The 16672-nt window shown below is 38.8% G+C and overlaps 1 protein-coding gene across 1 annotated transcript in view; it reads right to left on the bottom strand.

The window, feature by feature from the left end:
- Positions 1-441: 441 nt before the first annotated feature.
- Positions 442-16672, bottom strand: part of LOC136866327 (GMP reductase 1) — a 123880-nt gene continuing 107649 nt past the window's right edge. Inside the window, exon 6 of the mRNA XM_067143177.2 lies at positions 442-1874. Coding sequence (XP_066999278.1) covers positions 1676-1874 — 199 coding nt within the window. The 3' untranslated portion in view covers positions 442-1675. The remainder of the gene's footprint in view (positions 1875-16672) is intronic.

The raw sequence follows: 16672 nt of genomic DNA, 5'->3' as shown, positions 1-16672 counted from the left end.
CATTTGATAATTCAGGAAGTGGTATAAACAAAGCAGCACCCAGGGCAAAAGTCATTTCTTCACTTCCTAACCCAATCTATATGGAGCACCGATCACTCACAATGTTTGGAAAAAAAAAATTCAGGAAAATCTTAGTACCTATAAAAGAATACAACACCTGGAAACTACACAGAAATCAGGACATATGAATGACCTACAGTGACTCTGATATAACTGCCAAAATCCAGAGGGACATATTCTATGAAATGATGGACTACTAAAAGCCTTTATCGGACAGTCAAGAGGGAAGAGACCTCTAGATAGACTGTGACTTTGCTGGACAGATCAAGCCATACAGGATCTTCAGGATGTCAAGAGAGAAGAGGAAAAAGTCTGGGACAGGAGGAAATGGCAAACACTTGTCAGTGAGGCTAAAAAACATTATTTGTTTTAAATGGCCATTGTAACTGTAATATTATGCTTTGGAGAGGTAGTTAAATTCTCAAATAGGCTGATATTTGGCACAAAACTCAACATTAATGTGAATCTACGCTGCAGGCCTGGCAGAGAAATTAGACACTCATTACAAAGGGCTACAGTCATCGCATAAGAGTAAAATAGAGACTAACTAAAGGAGCTTCCCATATAAATTGACATTACTGATAGTTCAACCATACCATATTATCCTCCTTCAGATTCACAAATCATTTATGGTATGATTCCATGAATAATTTTTACAAACACATTGTGTTTTATAGTAAATCAGAATGAAATACTTGAATAGTGGGTAACAATTCAAATTTATACAATATATTTACATAGCTTTGGTACAAACGGGGTACATGTGCGTACAAAAGGTAAACAATAAATAGGAACTACATTTATAAAAATGGGACACCAAATTTTATCACTCAACATCAAAAGTAACAGTATTCTCATGACTGGGAAGCATAAAACAAAATGCAACTGGTTATGAGAGGGTATGATGAACCCCAAAATCTTAGCATACAATACAAAAGTAATACCACATATGTACAAACAAACCTCATGATACTACAGCCTTCATGGGCTTCAGCCTACCAAGCAACCACTGCTCATGTATATTTAAAATGTGTTTATAATTATTACTACTATTACTATTTTGTCCTAATAGACAATTCTTATTTGCTCAAACAGTGTTTAAAATACACAAACAGATAAATATGTAATATACAGTAAAAATAAACTTATTTTTAACACTCTGAATGTATACTTAACAATGGTTAACAGGAAGTATGACCATGGCAGAGTACATACATGTGGTATACAGCTGTTGATCACGCTATCCATAAGTCACTTTTGACCATGCAGACAAAAATATATTCTATATTAAAAGGATATTAAATAATGGGAAACTAGTGATCCAGAGGATTAAAATAATCTTCTGGACATCCACAGCCCTTTATATAACCAATTGCATTTATTATTGTGGTTTGTACACATCACAACAGTTTACTACATAACATAATAGACCAAAGTCTGAATGGGCAGGTACAGTGTTTCGAAATTTAAACTGTAAACATTCCAGTTCTTTTGTGCCATAAGATGAATAATAGCAAGACATAGAATTTGAGGAAGAATCAAATATATTCCCAAATGTGTCAGTTTAATGCAGAAAGCTTATGTGGGCAAAAATATAACAGGAAGAGTAGTACAGTTACTCACTCTGAGCCACATTAGAATAAATCTGGTTCACTTGTTGAGTGCACCTAATGAATGTGGCTCTTCTGGGCAACTCCTTCAGCTTAGCAGCTCCAGTGTATGTGCAAGCAGACCGCAAACCTCCCAAGATGTCCAGTACTGTTGTTTCAACATCACCTTTGTATGGTACTTCTACAGTTTTGCCTTCTGATGATCTGCACATAAAAGAACGCTTTTTGTAAATTCTCTCTTTACCTTGGGGATAGGTTCTGACAAAGCACACTTTGATTAGAATCATAAATAACATGAAAAACATGTTATATATATAAAGGATATTAAATTATGGGAAACTAGTGATCCTGTGGATTAAAATTTGAATGGGCAGGCACAGTGTTTCAAAATATATATTGTAAACATTCCACTTCTTTTGTGAAAATTCAATGAATAATTGCAAGACACAGAAAGTGAAGAAGAATCAAGTACATTCCCAAATGTGTGGACAGAAATATGACAGGAAGTAAGAGTAGTACAGTTACTCACTCTGAGCCATATTAGAATAAATCTGGTCAGTGGCGTATGCTGGGATCAAGACGTGGGATACCACTAGACTTAGGTTACCCTTTTGCGATAGCTGGTTTAGTGAACGTCAAGCCTTAAGCGTTTTGAACTACAGCCAATGGAGAAGTCTGCTGTGTTGTCAAGGCTGTTTCACAAGCTACTGCCAATGCTCAACCCCTGATCAGTGGAGATGGTAGCCTAAGGTTTAGCAAATTGAAGTCCTGCTTTGTGGCTAAATGGATAGAATGCTTGTGTTTGGTCTGATGGCTCCAGTTCAATTTTCAGAATCAACCCTCTTATACTGTTAATTCCCCTGGCTTGGAGACTGGGTGTTTATGACGTCTTTGCTGATCATTTTATCCTCATTAGGTTACCAGACAACCCTATACAGAAGCCATGCACCATTCTTATTTTTATTATTAAATTAAAATGTTGAATTTTACAGTGGTCGTATCCATCGTTCACTTGTTAATTAGCTTCCTCGGGAGATCAGTGGTGGTGTCCGACCCATGACCACGGGCTCGATTCCAACCAACAAAAGAGAACACTAAGCCAGAAATATTGCATTTAATTTTAGCAGATCTACCTATAAAAATAAAACTATATTACTTCTATAACAGCAGCCCTGCAGTGTCTTCCTACAAGGATGCAGAAGTAAACGGGAGTGAAATACCAGCACTCTGTTTTCTAAATAATTAAGTCAGAAGGATGAGGTGAGGAAGTATATATATATATATATATATATATAATGAATAACGCATGGTTGTTAGTTAGCAGTGGCGATCTGACACACTGAAGCCTAGCACATCTATCACTTCCCCCCCGCCCGGTCCCCACACCTATAAGGCATACAGCAGCAAGCCGCGCGCGGTGAGTCGAGGGAGAGGGACAAGAGTCTGGGCTGCAATATCAGTCTCCAAAGCCTTGTTCTCAGAAATACGTGTGACGTTTTCCCTCATTGCTTTCAAGGTTTGTTAAAGGAACAATGTGTCAGATGCTTACATTATAATGTGCTTTAGATTTCCATCGTTCGCATTTGAGGTTTGGGCTTCACTGATAGCCTTGGTAGCCCTCAGTATACGCCACTGAATCTGGTTCATTTGTTGAGTGCAGCAACCTTAAGTAGACCTTTAACTTTCATTGCAGATAGTGATGGTTTTACTATTGGTGTTATCAGCCTAACTTGCTTTAAAAAAAAAGTTTTGTGACAATACATGGATATCACTACTACAAGATGTAAGACGAAGTCCTTCCACAAACCTGATGATAGTTGTGTGTGTGAACTTACATGTGTTCATTTTCACGTAGTAAAGTGCACAAAGTGAATAAGGTCAATATTACTTCTGCACAAACTGAAATCAAAACAATCCTATATAACAAATTGTTCATTGCTAGTTGCTTTACGTCACACCGACAGATAGGCCTTATGGCGACAATGGGACAGGAAAGGGCTAGGAGTGGGAAGGAAGCGGCTGTGGCCTTAATTAAGGTACAGCCCCAGCATTTGCCTGGTGTGAAAATGGGAAACCACAGAAAACCATTTTCAGGGCTGCCAACAGTGGGGTTCGAACCTACTATCTCCCGAATACTGGATACTGGTCGCACTTAAATAACAAATTGTGTGCTTTACTATTAATAAATAAAATATCTTAATCATTAATCCTTTAGGACTAGGCAAGTTTAAGAAGAGTGTGCCTAAAAAAGACTAGATGTTTAAATGGATGGTGTAGTGAAAAAAGACCCAAGGCCTACTTTGAAATTCACCAATATTCATCCACGGCATAGATTGTAACTAAAATATTGATATGATTTTCTTCCACAATGTTAAGAAAACTGTCTTTCTTTTTCTTCAGGAAATGGAAAGATATTGTGAATAAGAGGAATATTTTAAAACACATTTTAAGTCTATTCCATTGATGAAATATTACCAGCTGATATTTTAGCTAGTGTAACCATTTGTATTCCCTTATCACTTTTTATGGCAGTAACCCCAGTAATTGGTGACACATTTGATGTTTAACAGACATGATCAAATCTCAGCCATAGATTGGCAACAGAAATCCATTTTATTCTACCATATGGTACAGTAAAGTGGAATGTCAAAATTGATATACTTGCAGCCTAAAGGGCATATACACAGAACCAGAGGCCACATCATCATCATCTCTTCATTAGAATTATTTCATGGCATTATTCTTGTTGTTGTAGGGTCATCAGTCCATAGATTGGTTTGATGCAGCCCTCCATACCACCCTGTTTCATTTTCACTTTATCATTTCTACACAGCTACTACATCTACTCTAATCTGTTTATCGTATTCATGCCTTGATACACCTACCGCTTACACTTCCATCAAAAACTAACTGACCGACCAAGTGACTGCATGATTTGAGTCATGTAACTGTCAGCTTGCATTCAGAAGATAGTGGGTTTGAACCCCACTGTCGGCAGCTCTGAATATGGTTTCCAGTGGTTTCTTATCTTCAGACCAGGCAAATGTTAGGGCTCTAACTGAACTAGTCCTGAGTGTCGTATCATTCTAACTCTTCTTCTTCTTCTGGTCGAATTTCACCAAATCATTTTCTTCTCACCAACTCAATTCAGTATCCCTTCCTTTATGATTCAATCTACTCATCTCACATTCAGCATTTTTCTGTAGGTAACACCACATTTCAAAAGCTTCTATTTTCTTTCTTTCTGAGCTACTTGTTGTCCATGTTTCATTTCCATAAAATGTCACACTCCAGGCAAAAGTCTTTGAAGTGAGCAAATTTATTTTCTTAAGAAAGGCCTTCCTTACTTGTGTTAGTCGGCATATTATATCCTCCTTACTTCCACCATTGTTAGTTATTCTAATACCTAAGTTACAGTATTTTCATCTACTTCCTGTGAGACTTCATTTCCTAATCTATCCAGCTCCATGGCTAAATGGTTAATGTGCTGGCCTGTGGTCCACGGGGTCCTGGGGTTCAATTCCCAGCCAGGTCGAGGATTTTAATCTTCATAGGTAAATTCCGATGGCTCAGGAGCTCTGTATGTATCCTGTCTTCAGCATTAGAATTCATCATAGATAGGACTCCGTCCTCACAGACGCGCAGGTCACCTACAAGGCATTACAAGAAATGAATTTCATTTTAATCCCGTAAAACAACTAATAGTGTTGTAAAGGTGGAATTCTTCATTAAGAATCTTAAGCACCTATATGGCGTCAATCCAAAAGACCTGTATCAGGTATCTCTGGAGGCACATGCCATATATTTAATTTCCTAATCTGATATTCCCTGTATCACCTGACTTCATTTGACAGCACTCCATTACTTGGGTTTTGGATTTATTTACTTTCATCTTGTACTCCTTATTGAAGACTGTGCCCATAACATTCAGAAATTTCTCCAGATCTTCTGCAGCCACAGATAAAATAACAATATCGGCAAACCTCAGAATTTTGATTTCCTCACCTTGGATTGTGATTCCCTTTCCAAATTCCTCTTTGATTTCTTTCACTGCCTACTCTATATAGATATTGAAGAGGAGTGAGGACAAACTGCAGCCTTGTCTCACTCCTTTCTGGATTGCTGCTTCTTTTTCATAACCTTTAATTCTTATCACTGTAGACTGATTTTTCTACAGATTGTAGATACACTGCCTGAAAAAAAAAGTTAAGCACCCAGAAGGAGTGGTTGAAAGTGAATGAAACTTCATATGGTGAAAACCATGTGCCTTTATTGAACTGATTACATTATGGTACGAAAGAGACAAGGCCACTGACTGTTACAGGTAGAATATTGACGCCAGGTCAGTAGGGTGTCGCATCCCCGCTGGCCGCAATGCATACACTTATGTGTCAAACAGCCTTTGAATCCTCTCCTGAGGCAAGTTCGTCCACAGTTGTTGCAACTGTCCTTCCAGATCACACAGGTTGGTACGGGGATGGAGTTCCATTCCAATATCATCCCACACATGTTCAATGATGGAGAGATCCAAAGATCTTGCTGGCCACGGGAGGACCTCAACATGCTCTAGGCAGTCAATAGACACGGGCTGTGTGTGGACATGCATTATCTTGTTGGAACACTGTCCCAGGGTGCTGTGCCATGACAGGTAGGACGTGCGGATGCAGAATGTCTGTGACATATCGCTGTGCCACCAAAGTCTGCCGAAGCACTATTAGAGGTGACCTGAATGCATATACTATGGCTCCCCACACCATGATGCCAGGGATTACACCTGTCTCTCTTTCTATAATATGGGCAGGATCTGCCCTCTACCCGACACCACCAAACCTGTACATGATGGTCACTGGAGGTTATGGAGAAGCGGGACTCATCACTGAACATGATGCAATGCCAGTCGTACTCTGTCCATGCCTCCTAAGGCAAAGTACCACTCCAAACACAGGTATTGGTATTCTGGTGTCAATGGCAACCGACACATGGGGCGGTAAGATCCCAATCCGGCGGATGAAAGTTGTTGAGACACTGTGCAGGAACTCATAGGATGTTGTAGAGTCTCCAGTACATGTTCGCGGATGACGGGTGCCTAACTTTTTGGATCCCGCAATGTTTGGTGTTTGTTGGTCGACCCGAAACTGCACGGCATGATTGGGTGCCCTCACGTACCCACTGAGTCCAACATCGGATGACATCTGAATGGCCTACATGTCTGGCAATTATACAATATGACCAACCAGCCTTATGCATTCCCACAATGCGGCCTCTGTCAAATGCTGTCAATTGGTGGATAGGCTGTCTAACCCGTCTCCGAGGCATCGCGGGTGCTTGGTACTGTACGTAGTCCTCTCTGCATGTCTTGCTTAACTATCTGACTCGCAGTAGCTCACAGCTCTTAACAACTTAACAACAGGACGGTGCCATCATGAATGCACTCTGGTGGGCGTTCTACACATTACATATCCTTGTAAATCTAATCATTTACTCACACATCAATGGTATGCATGTATACTGAAATGGGATAATATTGGAGCACTCATTCTGGGTGATTGACTTTGTTTTGACAGCCAGTATATAATCCTCCTTTCTCGGTATCTGATCCTGATCCCTGGATTGTGACTGCTTTTTCAAATTCCTCTTTGATTTCCTTTACTACCTATTCTATAAATATATATATATATACATACACCAGGTGGTTCACCAGCCCCCCCCCCCCTTTTTTTTTCAGGTAGGTAACCCAACTAACGCGTATATCATAGTCATCTGAAAAACATTAGTAGCAGCTTCTTTATGGACTTAATACTACCATACCTTTTATATAATGCTCGCAAATATGGTAGAAATCATTATCAGTGTTATTTCTATCATTTAAACTATAATGATTGTGGAAAACAATCTCAGCTGTGAATAACACTATCTTATGTTTGGACAGGAAGTGTCTATAAGGACTACAACCTGCTAGCAATACATCAAAGCTCACGGTAGCTGAGGTGGCTAAACCAAGTGTCACTGCTGTTGCATCAGACAAGCTGTGTGGTGGTAGGGTCAATTTACAGACTGGTACACTTTTTTTTTCTCGATTAACACTGTTTACAGTCATTGTAATATGGCCACATATTATCCTGTTCTAAAGAGTGAATTTTTATATGGTCCTGAAAAGGACCGTTTATATACTATGTTACGTAGCCAGGTTGGACTACAATGTGATGATCTGTAGGTAAAAAGTAGGGTACCCTGCATATTCAGAGTAACAAGTGTTCGAAATGTTGACCACTTTACAGTGTTTATTTAACTTTTTACCGTTATGGAGCATGTGGCATACATTTTAATTCGACCGTACTTCTTTCTTTCTTTCTTTCTTTCTTTCTTTCTTAATCCGCTTACCCTCCAGGGTTAGTTTTTCCCTCGGACTCAGCGAGGGATCCCATCTCTACCACCTCAAGGGCAGTGTCCAGGAGCATGAAACTTGGGTCAGGGATACAACTTGGAAGGAGGACCAGTACCTCACCCAGACGGCCTCACCTGCTATGCTGAACAGGGGCCTTGTTGAGGGGTGGGAAGACTGGAAGGAATAGGCATGGAAAAGGGAAGGAATTAACCGTGGCGTTAAGTGAGGTAACATCCCAGCATTTGCCTGGAGGAGAAATGGGAAACCACGGAAAGTCACTTCGAGGATAGCTGAGGTGGGAATTGAATCGCCTCTACTCAGTTGACTTCCCGAGGCTGAGTGGACCCCGTTTCAGACCTCGTGCTACTTTTCAAATTTTGTAGCAGAGTCGGGAATCAAAACCTAATCGCACTAACCACTACACCACAGAGGCGGACTCGACCTTTCTCTCTCCACAAATTAGCAACAATTCAACGTATTCTTCATAGGAATACATCGTGAGGAAATTAATAAGTACTGTGATGTGACCTGGTAGGTGCGGATTATTATTTGTGTGCGTTGGATTCAGTAAGTTGCGGATTCAAATCCCGTGCTGGCCGTCCTGAAAATGGTTTTCTTCCGTTTCCCATTTTCACCACGAGGCGAATGCCAGGATGGTACCTTAATAAATGACCAAGGCTGATTTCCTTCCCAATCCTTCCCCCATCCATCCTTAGGGGAAAGACGCCAAATCAGAGCGCTCCCCTTAAAAGCAAAAATAGCAAAAAAATATTGATTATTATTGTATCCCAGCTAAAATGGAACACCTCTGTCATTCAAAAAATTTGCCTTTTGCTGGATTCGAACCACTATGCTGCCAATATTTATTTATTTATTTATTTATTTGACTTTTTGAAAGTACACAGGCAGTAAGCCCAATACAGTACCTTCTTAACACAACAGTCAACAGTACTTATAATGCATACATGTAAGTAAAGATAAATACACAATAATAATGCTGAAGATAATAAAGACAAGGAAGAAGAATGAATGGAAAACACATACACAGAGACAATGACAATCCAGAGTACAACAATGATTATTTCTACACTATAAAAATACAAGAATTGCAACAAAGGTATAAATAAATAAAGTAGTGACTATATTAATAAATAAGTTAAAGAGCACCTATTATATAGAAAAGGAGTCTGAATTTATAAATTAGAAACACAGGCCTTTAAATGTATATAGTGTGTGATTCTGAAAATAAATCTATTCCTGCAGCAAATGTGTTATAAAATCGTAGCATTTTAATAAATGGCGAGTTCAAGTGATGAGATGTTCTAGATCTTGGAACTTGAAATACTGTGTTCATGCGAGCTCCAGCTCGTGGAACATGAAAGGAGATAAAATTGAGCAGTCCTATGGAATTAAATTTATTTCTTACGATTTTGTTTAACGTTTTTAGAGAAATAATGACTCTTCTGTTGCGCAACGACGTGAGGTTAAAGTTACTTCTTAAATACCGTGTTGATGTATCAAAAGGGCAAAATGTCTTATTTGTTTTATAATAATACACAATGCCCCTGCCCTTGACTGATTCAGCCACAAAGTCAACATAGATAATGATTGCTAGAGGTTTAGTACTTAAGTAGGGCTGTTCCACCTCGAACGTGAACATGCGTGTCAAGGTCTTCAGTGAAGGTTTACAGTGTTCATTTAACTTCCTTACACTACAGAGCACATGGCATAACCTATTAGTTGGATCGTATTACGGGTACCTGTCTTATTTCAAGGCACAATAAATCACATGTTTGCAGAAGAATGGTCCTTAGTATTTGGCACGGAATTGTGCATAGTAGTTTCTCCTTTGCTAGGTCCACGGATCAATTTATAGTGAAGACACACAGGTAGGCGAGAGCCTTATTGACCATAAGGAGAAATTTCAAGTTGTTTAGTGTTCATAAAACTAAATTATAAGGATCTTTAGGTTATACATGTTACCTGGTTTGCCTATCTCCAAAAAATAAGAGGCTGGTGAACCACCCGGTATATATATATATACATATTGAAAAGGAGAGGGGACAAACTGCAGCCTTGTCTTACTCCTTTCTGGACTGGTACTTTTTTCCATAGCCTGTGAGGTAGCGCACTCCAGTATATAACACACAACTTTGCGAAGAAATATATATGAATTGTACCTTAAAATCCTTTTAGAAGAGAGATGTGTTCATTACCAATGCCAGGGACCCACCTACCCGCCCAAAAAGGTATGTTTACTTTTATAACACAACAAAAGTTTTTATGCGCCATCGACCATTAGCTGGCCAGCTACGGGCACGGCCATTGGTCGACATGACGTCATTCCCATAATTCGTAACTCGTTGATTCCGTTACCAACCCGCGCAGAATAAAAACACAGCAAGAAACACGCCAAGAAAAACATGTAATTTAGTAGCTGTAACCTATCTTTCCAAATCCAGGCCAAGCTCTGTCATGAGAACAGTGGCCCCCTTTGGGGGCCACACTCCCTTCAACAGGCTCTTAACTATCACCGTGGCGCATACTGCCCGCACGGTGAGAAAAAAGTAATTTAGTGGTTGTAACCTAATAATAAATTTTGCAACAACAGTCCGTTGGACATTTCCTTAACAGATGGCAACAGTTCGCAGATCACTGACAGATTGTAAAGGACGCTCCTATCGGCAATCCCGTGAACTAATAAAAAAGCATCACCGGCCGGCGAGCTTCCGTATACAGCAAGCGGAGTGAGTGAAGTGCCTGCACTAGTGCTATGGCGCCTGTGATTCTTATCACTTAAAACTGATTTTTGTACAGATCGTAGATTATCCTCCTTTCCCGGTATCTGATCTCGATCACCTTCAGAATCTCAAATAACATGATTTAATCAACATTATCAAATTCCTTTTCTAGATCTATGAATGTCATGTACTTCTAAAATCAGAAGTCAAGTCAGGATTGTTTCACAGGTTCCTACATTTCTTCTGAAGCAAAACTGATCTTCTCCTAACTGATTGAATATCATTCCCTTTTTCTGTAAATAATATATGTTAAAATTTTACAAGCATGAGATATTAAACTAATGGTGCAGAAGTTTTCACACTTACTAGCACCTGCTTTCTTGGGAATAGGTATAACAACATTCCATCTAAAATCAGATGACACTTCTCCTACATAATACATCTTAAACACTAAATGAAATAACTTAGCCATGCCAGTTTCTGCTAAGGCAGTCAGTAATTCTGAGGGTATGTGATAAATTCCAGGTGCCTTGTTCCTACGAAGGCCTTTCACGCCCGTCGAATTCTGACCTCAAAATTGGGTCTCCTATTTCATCAGCATCAATAAACTCTTCTTGTTCCAGAGCTTTATCATGTACTTCTTTACCTTAACCCCTTAAGTGAGCATTAATTTTCCGCGTGTTGCATATTTTTTTTTTTAACTTCAGATAGTTTTTCATCACTAAGAAAATGTTCAAATATTGTCGATGGTTCTGGATTATCCCCAAAGTTAGCATGAATCCCACTATTGCCAGAAAAGTCTATCTGTTGCACAGCCCTTCAAACGTAACCCAGTCAGTCTGAACGTCTTCAATTTCTTCATATTCGTGTCTGTCGCCATGAAATTCACCACTTGATTCAGAAAAATAATTGTCACTTTCGTCTTCACTTTCAACACAAAGCAAGAGTATTTGCCCAATATCACTCTTTATTAAATTACTTTGCTTACACTCTGAGGTTTTAGCATGGAAGCCATATTGCTTTGACTGCTGACCACATGGAAAACGTGTGCACGGCCTCATGAATTCTACATGGAATACAATATTTCATGAAAATAAAATGTAGTACTTTGTTGCAAAATAAGGCCAATAGATGTCAAAAGTACAGTAGAACCTCGATAATTCGTAATCGGTTAATTCAAAATCTTGTCTAATTCGAAGCAGCTCTCGTTCCCCGAAACATGAGGTATGGTTTTCCATGTTATTTAAATCGTTTAATTCAAAATACGGATAATTCGTAATTCGAAGAACAATGTCGGTCCCGTTACCGAAATTCAGACTTTTAATTCGAAAATGCCTTTACATTTGAAAAAAAATTGTATTTTATAGAGTAATTTAAATTCAAAATTTCTCAGCGTCATGAAAGAACCCATCTTCCGGAACGTGCAGAGGTAACTTCGCGCACTTTCACCTACTTCGGCGTGTCTACATGCCGAGCGGAATCGTAATTATTTTTTATTCGGCGTTTTAAGGAACGCCACAATATCACATAGCAGGCAGTGTGCGGAGAGGTAGAATCTGCGAACACTGGCGATGCCGATAGTTGGAGAAAAAGCGTGGCTTATAGCCTATAATCAATTCGTACGCACCAAATTTTATTGTCAATGCCGATGCATTGTTTGTTTTATTTTTTAAAATGCTGTGGCCAAACGGGCTTATGGTTTTAAAGGAGAGAATTGCCAGCTGGGAAATGTACTGTGTTGCTATGCAGTGCTCATGGAAGCGAAACTTCCTTCCCCCGTCATAGGAAAGTACGAAAAGCCACGATGTTTTAAGGGCGTCGGGCACTTTCCTTTCCAGTACAAGGCATCTAAAAATGCAAACAGTGCAGTAATCCAAGAGATAAAGCATTTGCACAGAGGAGCCAGCATAATTTTTCTTCATCTTTGAATTGTGTTTTCTTTCTTTTGATTTCATTGCATGAGGTTATGCAATTATGGGTCTTAGAAGTGCCATGATGGGTAATCGTACAAGTATAGTCACTGTACTGTTGTAATGTGGACAGAAGCGAGAGACTTTCTCCCCTCATCGTAGGAAAGTTCGACAAGCCGTGATGTTTTAAGGGCATCAGGCACTTTTCATGCAAGCACAAGGCATCTAAAATGCATACAGTACAGCAATCCAATGAATAAAGCACTTGCACAGGGGAGCCAGTATAGATTTCTCCTCGCCGAAACATGTTTTCTTTCTTTTGATTTCATTGCATGAGGTTATGATGGCCGGTGAGTTATCCTAGTGCACCTGCTTTCTTGGGAATAGGTATAACAACATTCCATCTAAAATCAGATGACACGTTTCCTACATAATACATCTTAAACACTAAATGAAATAACTTGCACCTTGTTGGATACATTTTGGAAATAGTTTTTTCCAAGGCATTTGAGAGCTTTAAACTGTGAATCAAGGTTAATTGCATGCAGTAACGGGTCTTAGAATATATTGTGACGCCGCAAGGGTTGGCACTGAAGTACCTGTTGGTGGTTAATTCGAAATCACGTAATTCGAAGTCCGATTTTTGCGTCCCGATGACTTTGAATTAACAAGGTTTTACTGTATCTATAAACTGATGCTTATAAGTGGTTGATGCAACTTATGAATAATTACCTTAATCCTTATAAGCAGTTGACTCTGGGAAAGGGTTAATACAATCTTGAATATATTCTGCCACGTTTTCCATCTGAGCTCTATACTAGGCCAACTTTAGACACCTCATTTTCCTTTCTCCCAAGGTTTCTTTGATTTCCCTAAAAGCAGCACTGACCTTTCCTACAACCATACCACCTTCAACATCTTTACACTTCTCTATCAGCCATTCTTCCTAGATGTCCTGCACTTTCTATCCAGTTCATTCTTTAATTGCCAGTATTGCTTTCTGCCCTCCTCATCTTTTGCATTTTTGTACTTTTGCCATACATCAAGACAAGACTCGTCTCCTGTAATGATGTATTTCAACACCTCTGGATTTTGGTCACAAATGTCAATGAAATCTCCCGATGTTTCCATCCGAGTTTGCTTCTGCTCGTCTGTCAGGTTGTGTGGTACAAACCGGGCACAAATCTTCCACTTTTTCAAATTTCATGAACAATGGTCCTTACGCTGTCCTTGCCTACACCCACTTCATCTGCTATTATTCGTAAGGATAGTCGCCGATCATTCGCAAGCATATGTTGCACTCGTTCGATGTTGTCTGGAGATGTGCTTGTGGTTGGTCGACCCGAACACGCCTTGTCCTCAACACCTTTCTTTCCATCTCGAAAGCGTTTAAACCAGTCAAAAACGCACTTTTTACTCACTGCTTGAGCGTGGTAAACTTGCACTAACATTGCATGTGTTTCTGTTAAACCAGTCAAAAACGCACTTTTTACTCACTGCTTGAGCGTGGTAAACTTGCACTAACATTGCGTGTGTTTCCGTTGCCGTTTTGCCTAGGTGGAAGCAAAACTTCATGTTAACGGGTTGCTCCGTTTTGCACTCCATTGTGCAATGACACGAGTCCTCACAATGACTCCGTGCGATGTGTTGCAGTGTTTAACTCCGTTTAACTGTGTTGACTTGACCAATAGGGGGCACTTGGTGTCATATCTCGCAACGCGTATGCATGAGCGCATTGTCCGAACTAGCACGGTGTACAAACTAGACGGCCATTCACCAAACTTTTCAGGCACAGATTGTAGTAAGGGAGACTGAATCAAGGTGTAGTAAAGCTAATGCAGTGAGCTTGCAGTTGCGATCAACAGCGTTCTAAGAAGGAAGTCAGCTCCCAGACGAAACTATCTTTACATAGATCTGTTTTCAGACCAACTTTGTTTTACGGGAGTGAAACCTGGGTGGACTCAGGATATCTTTCTCATAAGTTAGAAGTAACAGACATGAAAGTAGCAAGAATGATTGCTGGTACAAACAGGTGGGAGCAATGGCAGGAGGGAACTCGGAATGAGGAGATAAAGGCTATAGGCTATAGGCATAAACCGGCTTCGGTAGTGGGGTCATGTGAGGGAAATGGAGGAGGAAAGGTTACCCAGCAGAATAATGGACTCTGTTATGGAGGGTAAGAGAAGTACAGGGAGACCAAGACTATGATGGTTAGACTCAATTTCTAATAATTTAAAGATAAGATGTATAGAACTAAATGAGGCCAATGCACTAGTTGCAAATAGAGGATTGTGGTGACGTTTAGTAAATTCGTGGAGGCTTGTAGACTGAACTCTGAAAGGCATAACGGTCTATAATGATAATGTATGTTCTTCTTCTTCTTATTTTTATTCATTTAATCTTGATTTATACAACTAGCTCTCACGTTCTTCATTTTATTCTATTTGGGGTTGGTTTTCTCCTTATTTTTGTATATTAACCTTAGTATTTGACCTACCTAGGTATTATATTCTGCATGGGATGCATCCTAATTTATTGTTATTTTTACATTTCAATTTAACTTACATAAAGTAATCAATTATCTATGGCAACCTACTGTAATATTTTACTTATTCATTCTTCTAATTATTATATTGAGTTTTATTTTAAAATTATTCATATGCAATTAATCTATATATATAAAATAGCTTGTCCTGACTGACTGACTGACTGACTGACTGATTCATCATCGCCGAGCCAAAACTACTGGACATAAAGAAATGAAATTTTGGGCATAGATTCATATTAAGATGTAGGTGCTCGCTAAGAAAGGATTTTTGGATATTCCTTCGCTAAGGGGGTGAAAAGGGGGTTGGAATTTTAAAATGAGTGTATCTATATCTCAAAACTTTGAAAGTTTACAGATGTAAAAATTGGTATTTAGAATCTCCTTTAAAAATAAGGAAATACGTATTTTTTTGTTTTCAGAAAATCCCAATAGGAGGGGTGAAAAACGGTAAAAAAGGGGGTTGGATGCCTTTAATCAGAATACCGGTACTTATATCTCAGAAACTGAAGATATTACAGACCTGAAAATTGGTACTTTTGATCTCTTTTAAAAATAAAGAAACACGTATTTTTTTGTTTTTGAAAAATCCAAATAATGGGAGGGTGAAAAGGAGGGTGAATTTTTAAAAACAGTGCATCTATATCTCAAAACTTTTAAAGTTTACAGATCTAAAAATTGGTATTTAGAATCTTCATTAAAAATAAAGAAACACGTATTTTTTTGTTTTCGGAAAATCCCAATAGGAGGGGTGAAAAGGGGTGAAAATGGATTGAATGCCCTTAATGAGGATACTTATATCTCAGAAACTGAAGATATTACAGACCTGAAAATTGGTACTTTTGATCTCTTTTAAAAATAAAGAAACACGTATTTTTTTGTTTTTGGAAAATCCAAATAATGGGGGTGAAAAGGGGGTTGAATTTTTAAAATTAGTGTATCTATATCTCAAAACTTTTAAAGTTTATAGATGTAAAATATGGTATTTAGAATCTCCTTTAAAAATAAAGAAACACGCTTTTTTCTTTTCGGAAAATCCCGATAGGAAGGGTGGAAAAGGGTGAAAAAGAGGTTGAATGCCTTTAACGAGGCTACTTATATTTCAGACCCTTAAGATATTACAGACCTGAAAATTGGTATTGGGGATCCACTTTAAAAATAAGGAAACACGTATATTTTCGTTTTTGAAAAATCCGGATAATGGGGGGTGAAAAGGGGGGTGAATTTTTAAAATGATTGTGTCTATATCTTAAAACTTTAAACGTTTACAGATGTAAAAATTGGTATTTAGAATCTCCTTTAAAAGTAAAGGAATAAGTATTTTTTCGCTTTCTGTAAATCCCAATAGGAGGGGTGTAAAAGGGTGAATAGTGGGTTGAATGCCTTTAATGAGGATACATATATCTCAGAAACTGAATATA

The sequence above is a fragment of the Anabrus simplex genome, chromosome 3 (assembly GCF_040414725.1).
Source record: "Anabrus simplex isolate iqAnaSimp1 chromosome 3, ASM4041472v1, whole genome shotgun sequence".
In the NCBI taxonomy this organism is placed as follows: Eukaryota; Metazoa; Arthropoda; class Insecta; order Orthoptera; family Tettigoniidae; genus Anabrus; species Anabrus simplex.
This window is presented reverse-complemented; position numbering and strand designations above follow the sequence as displayed.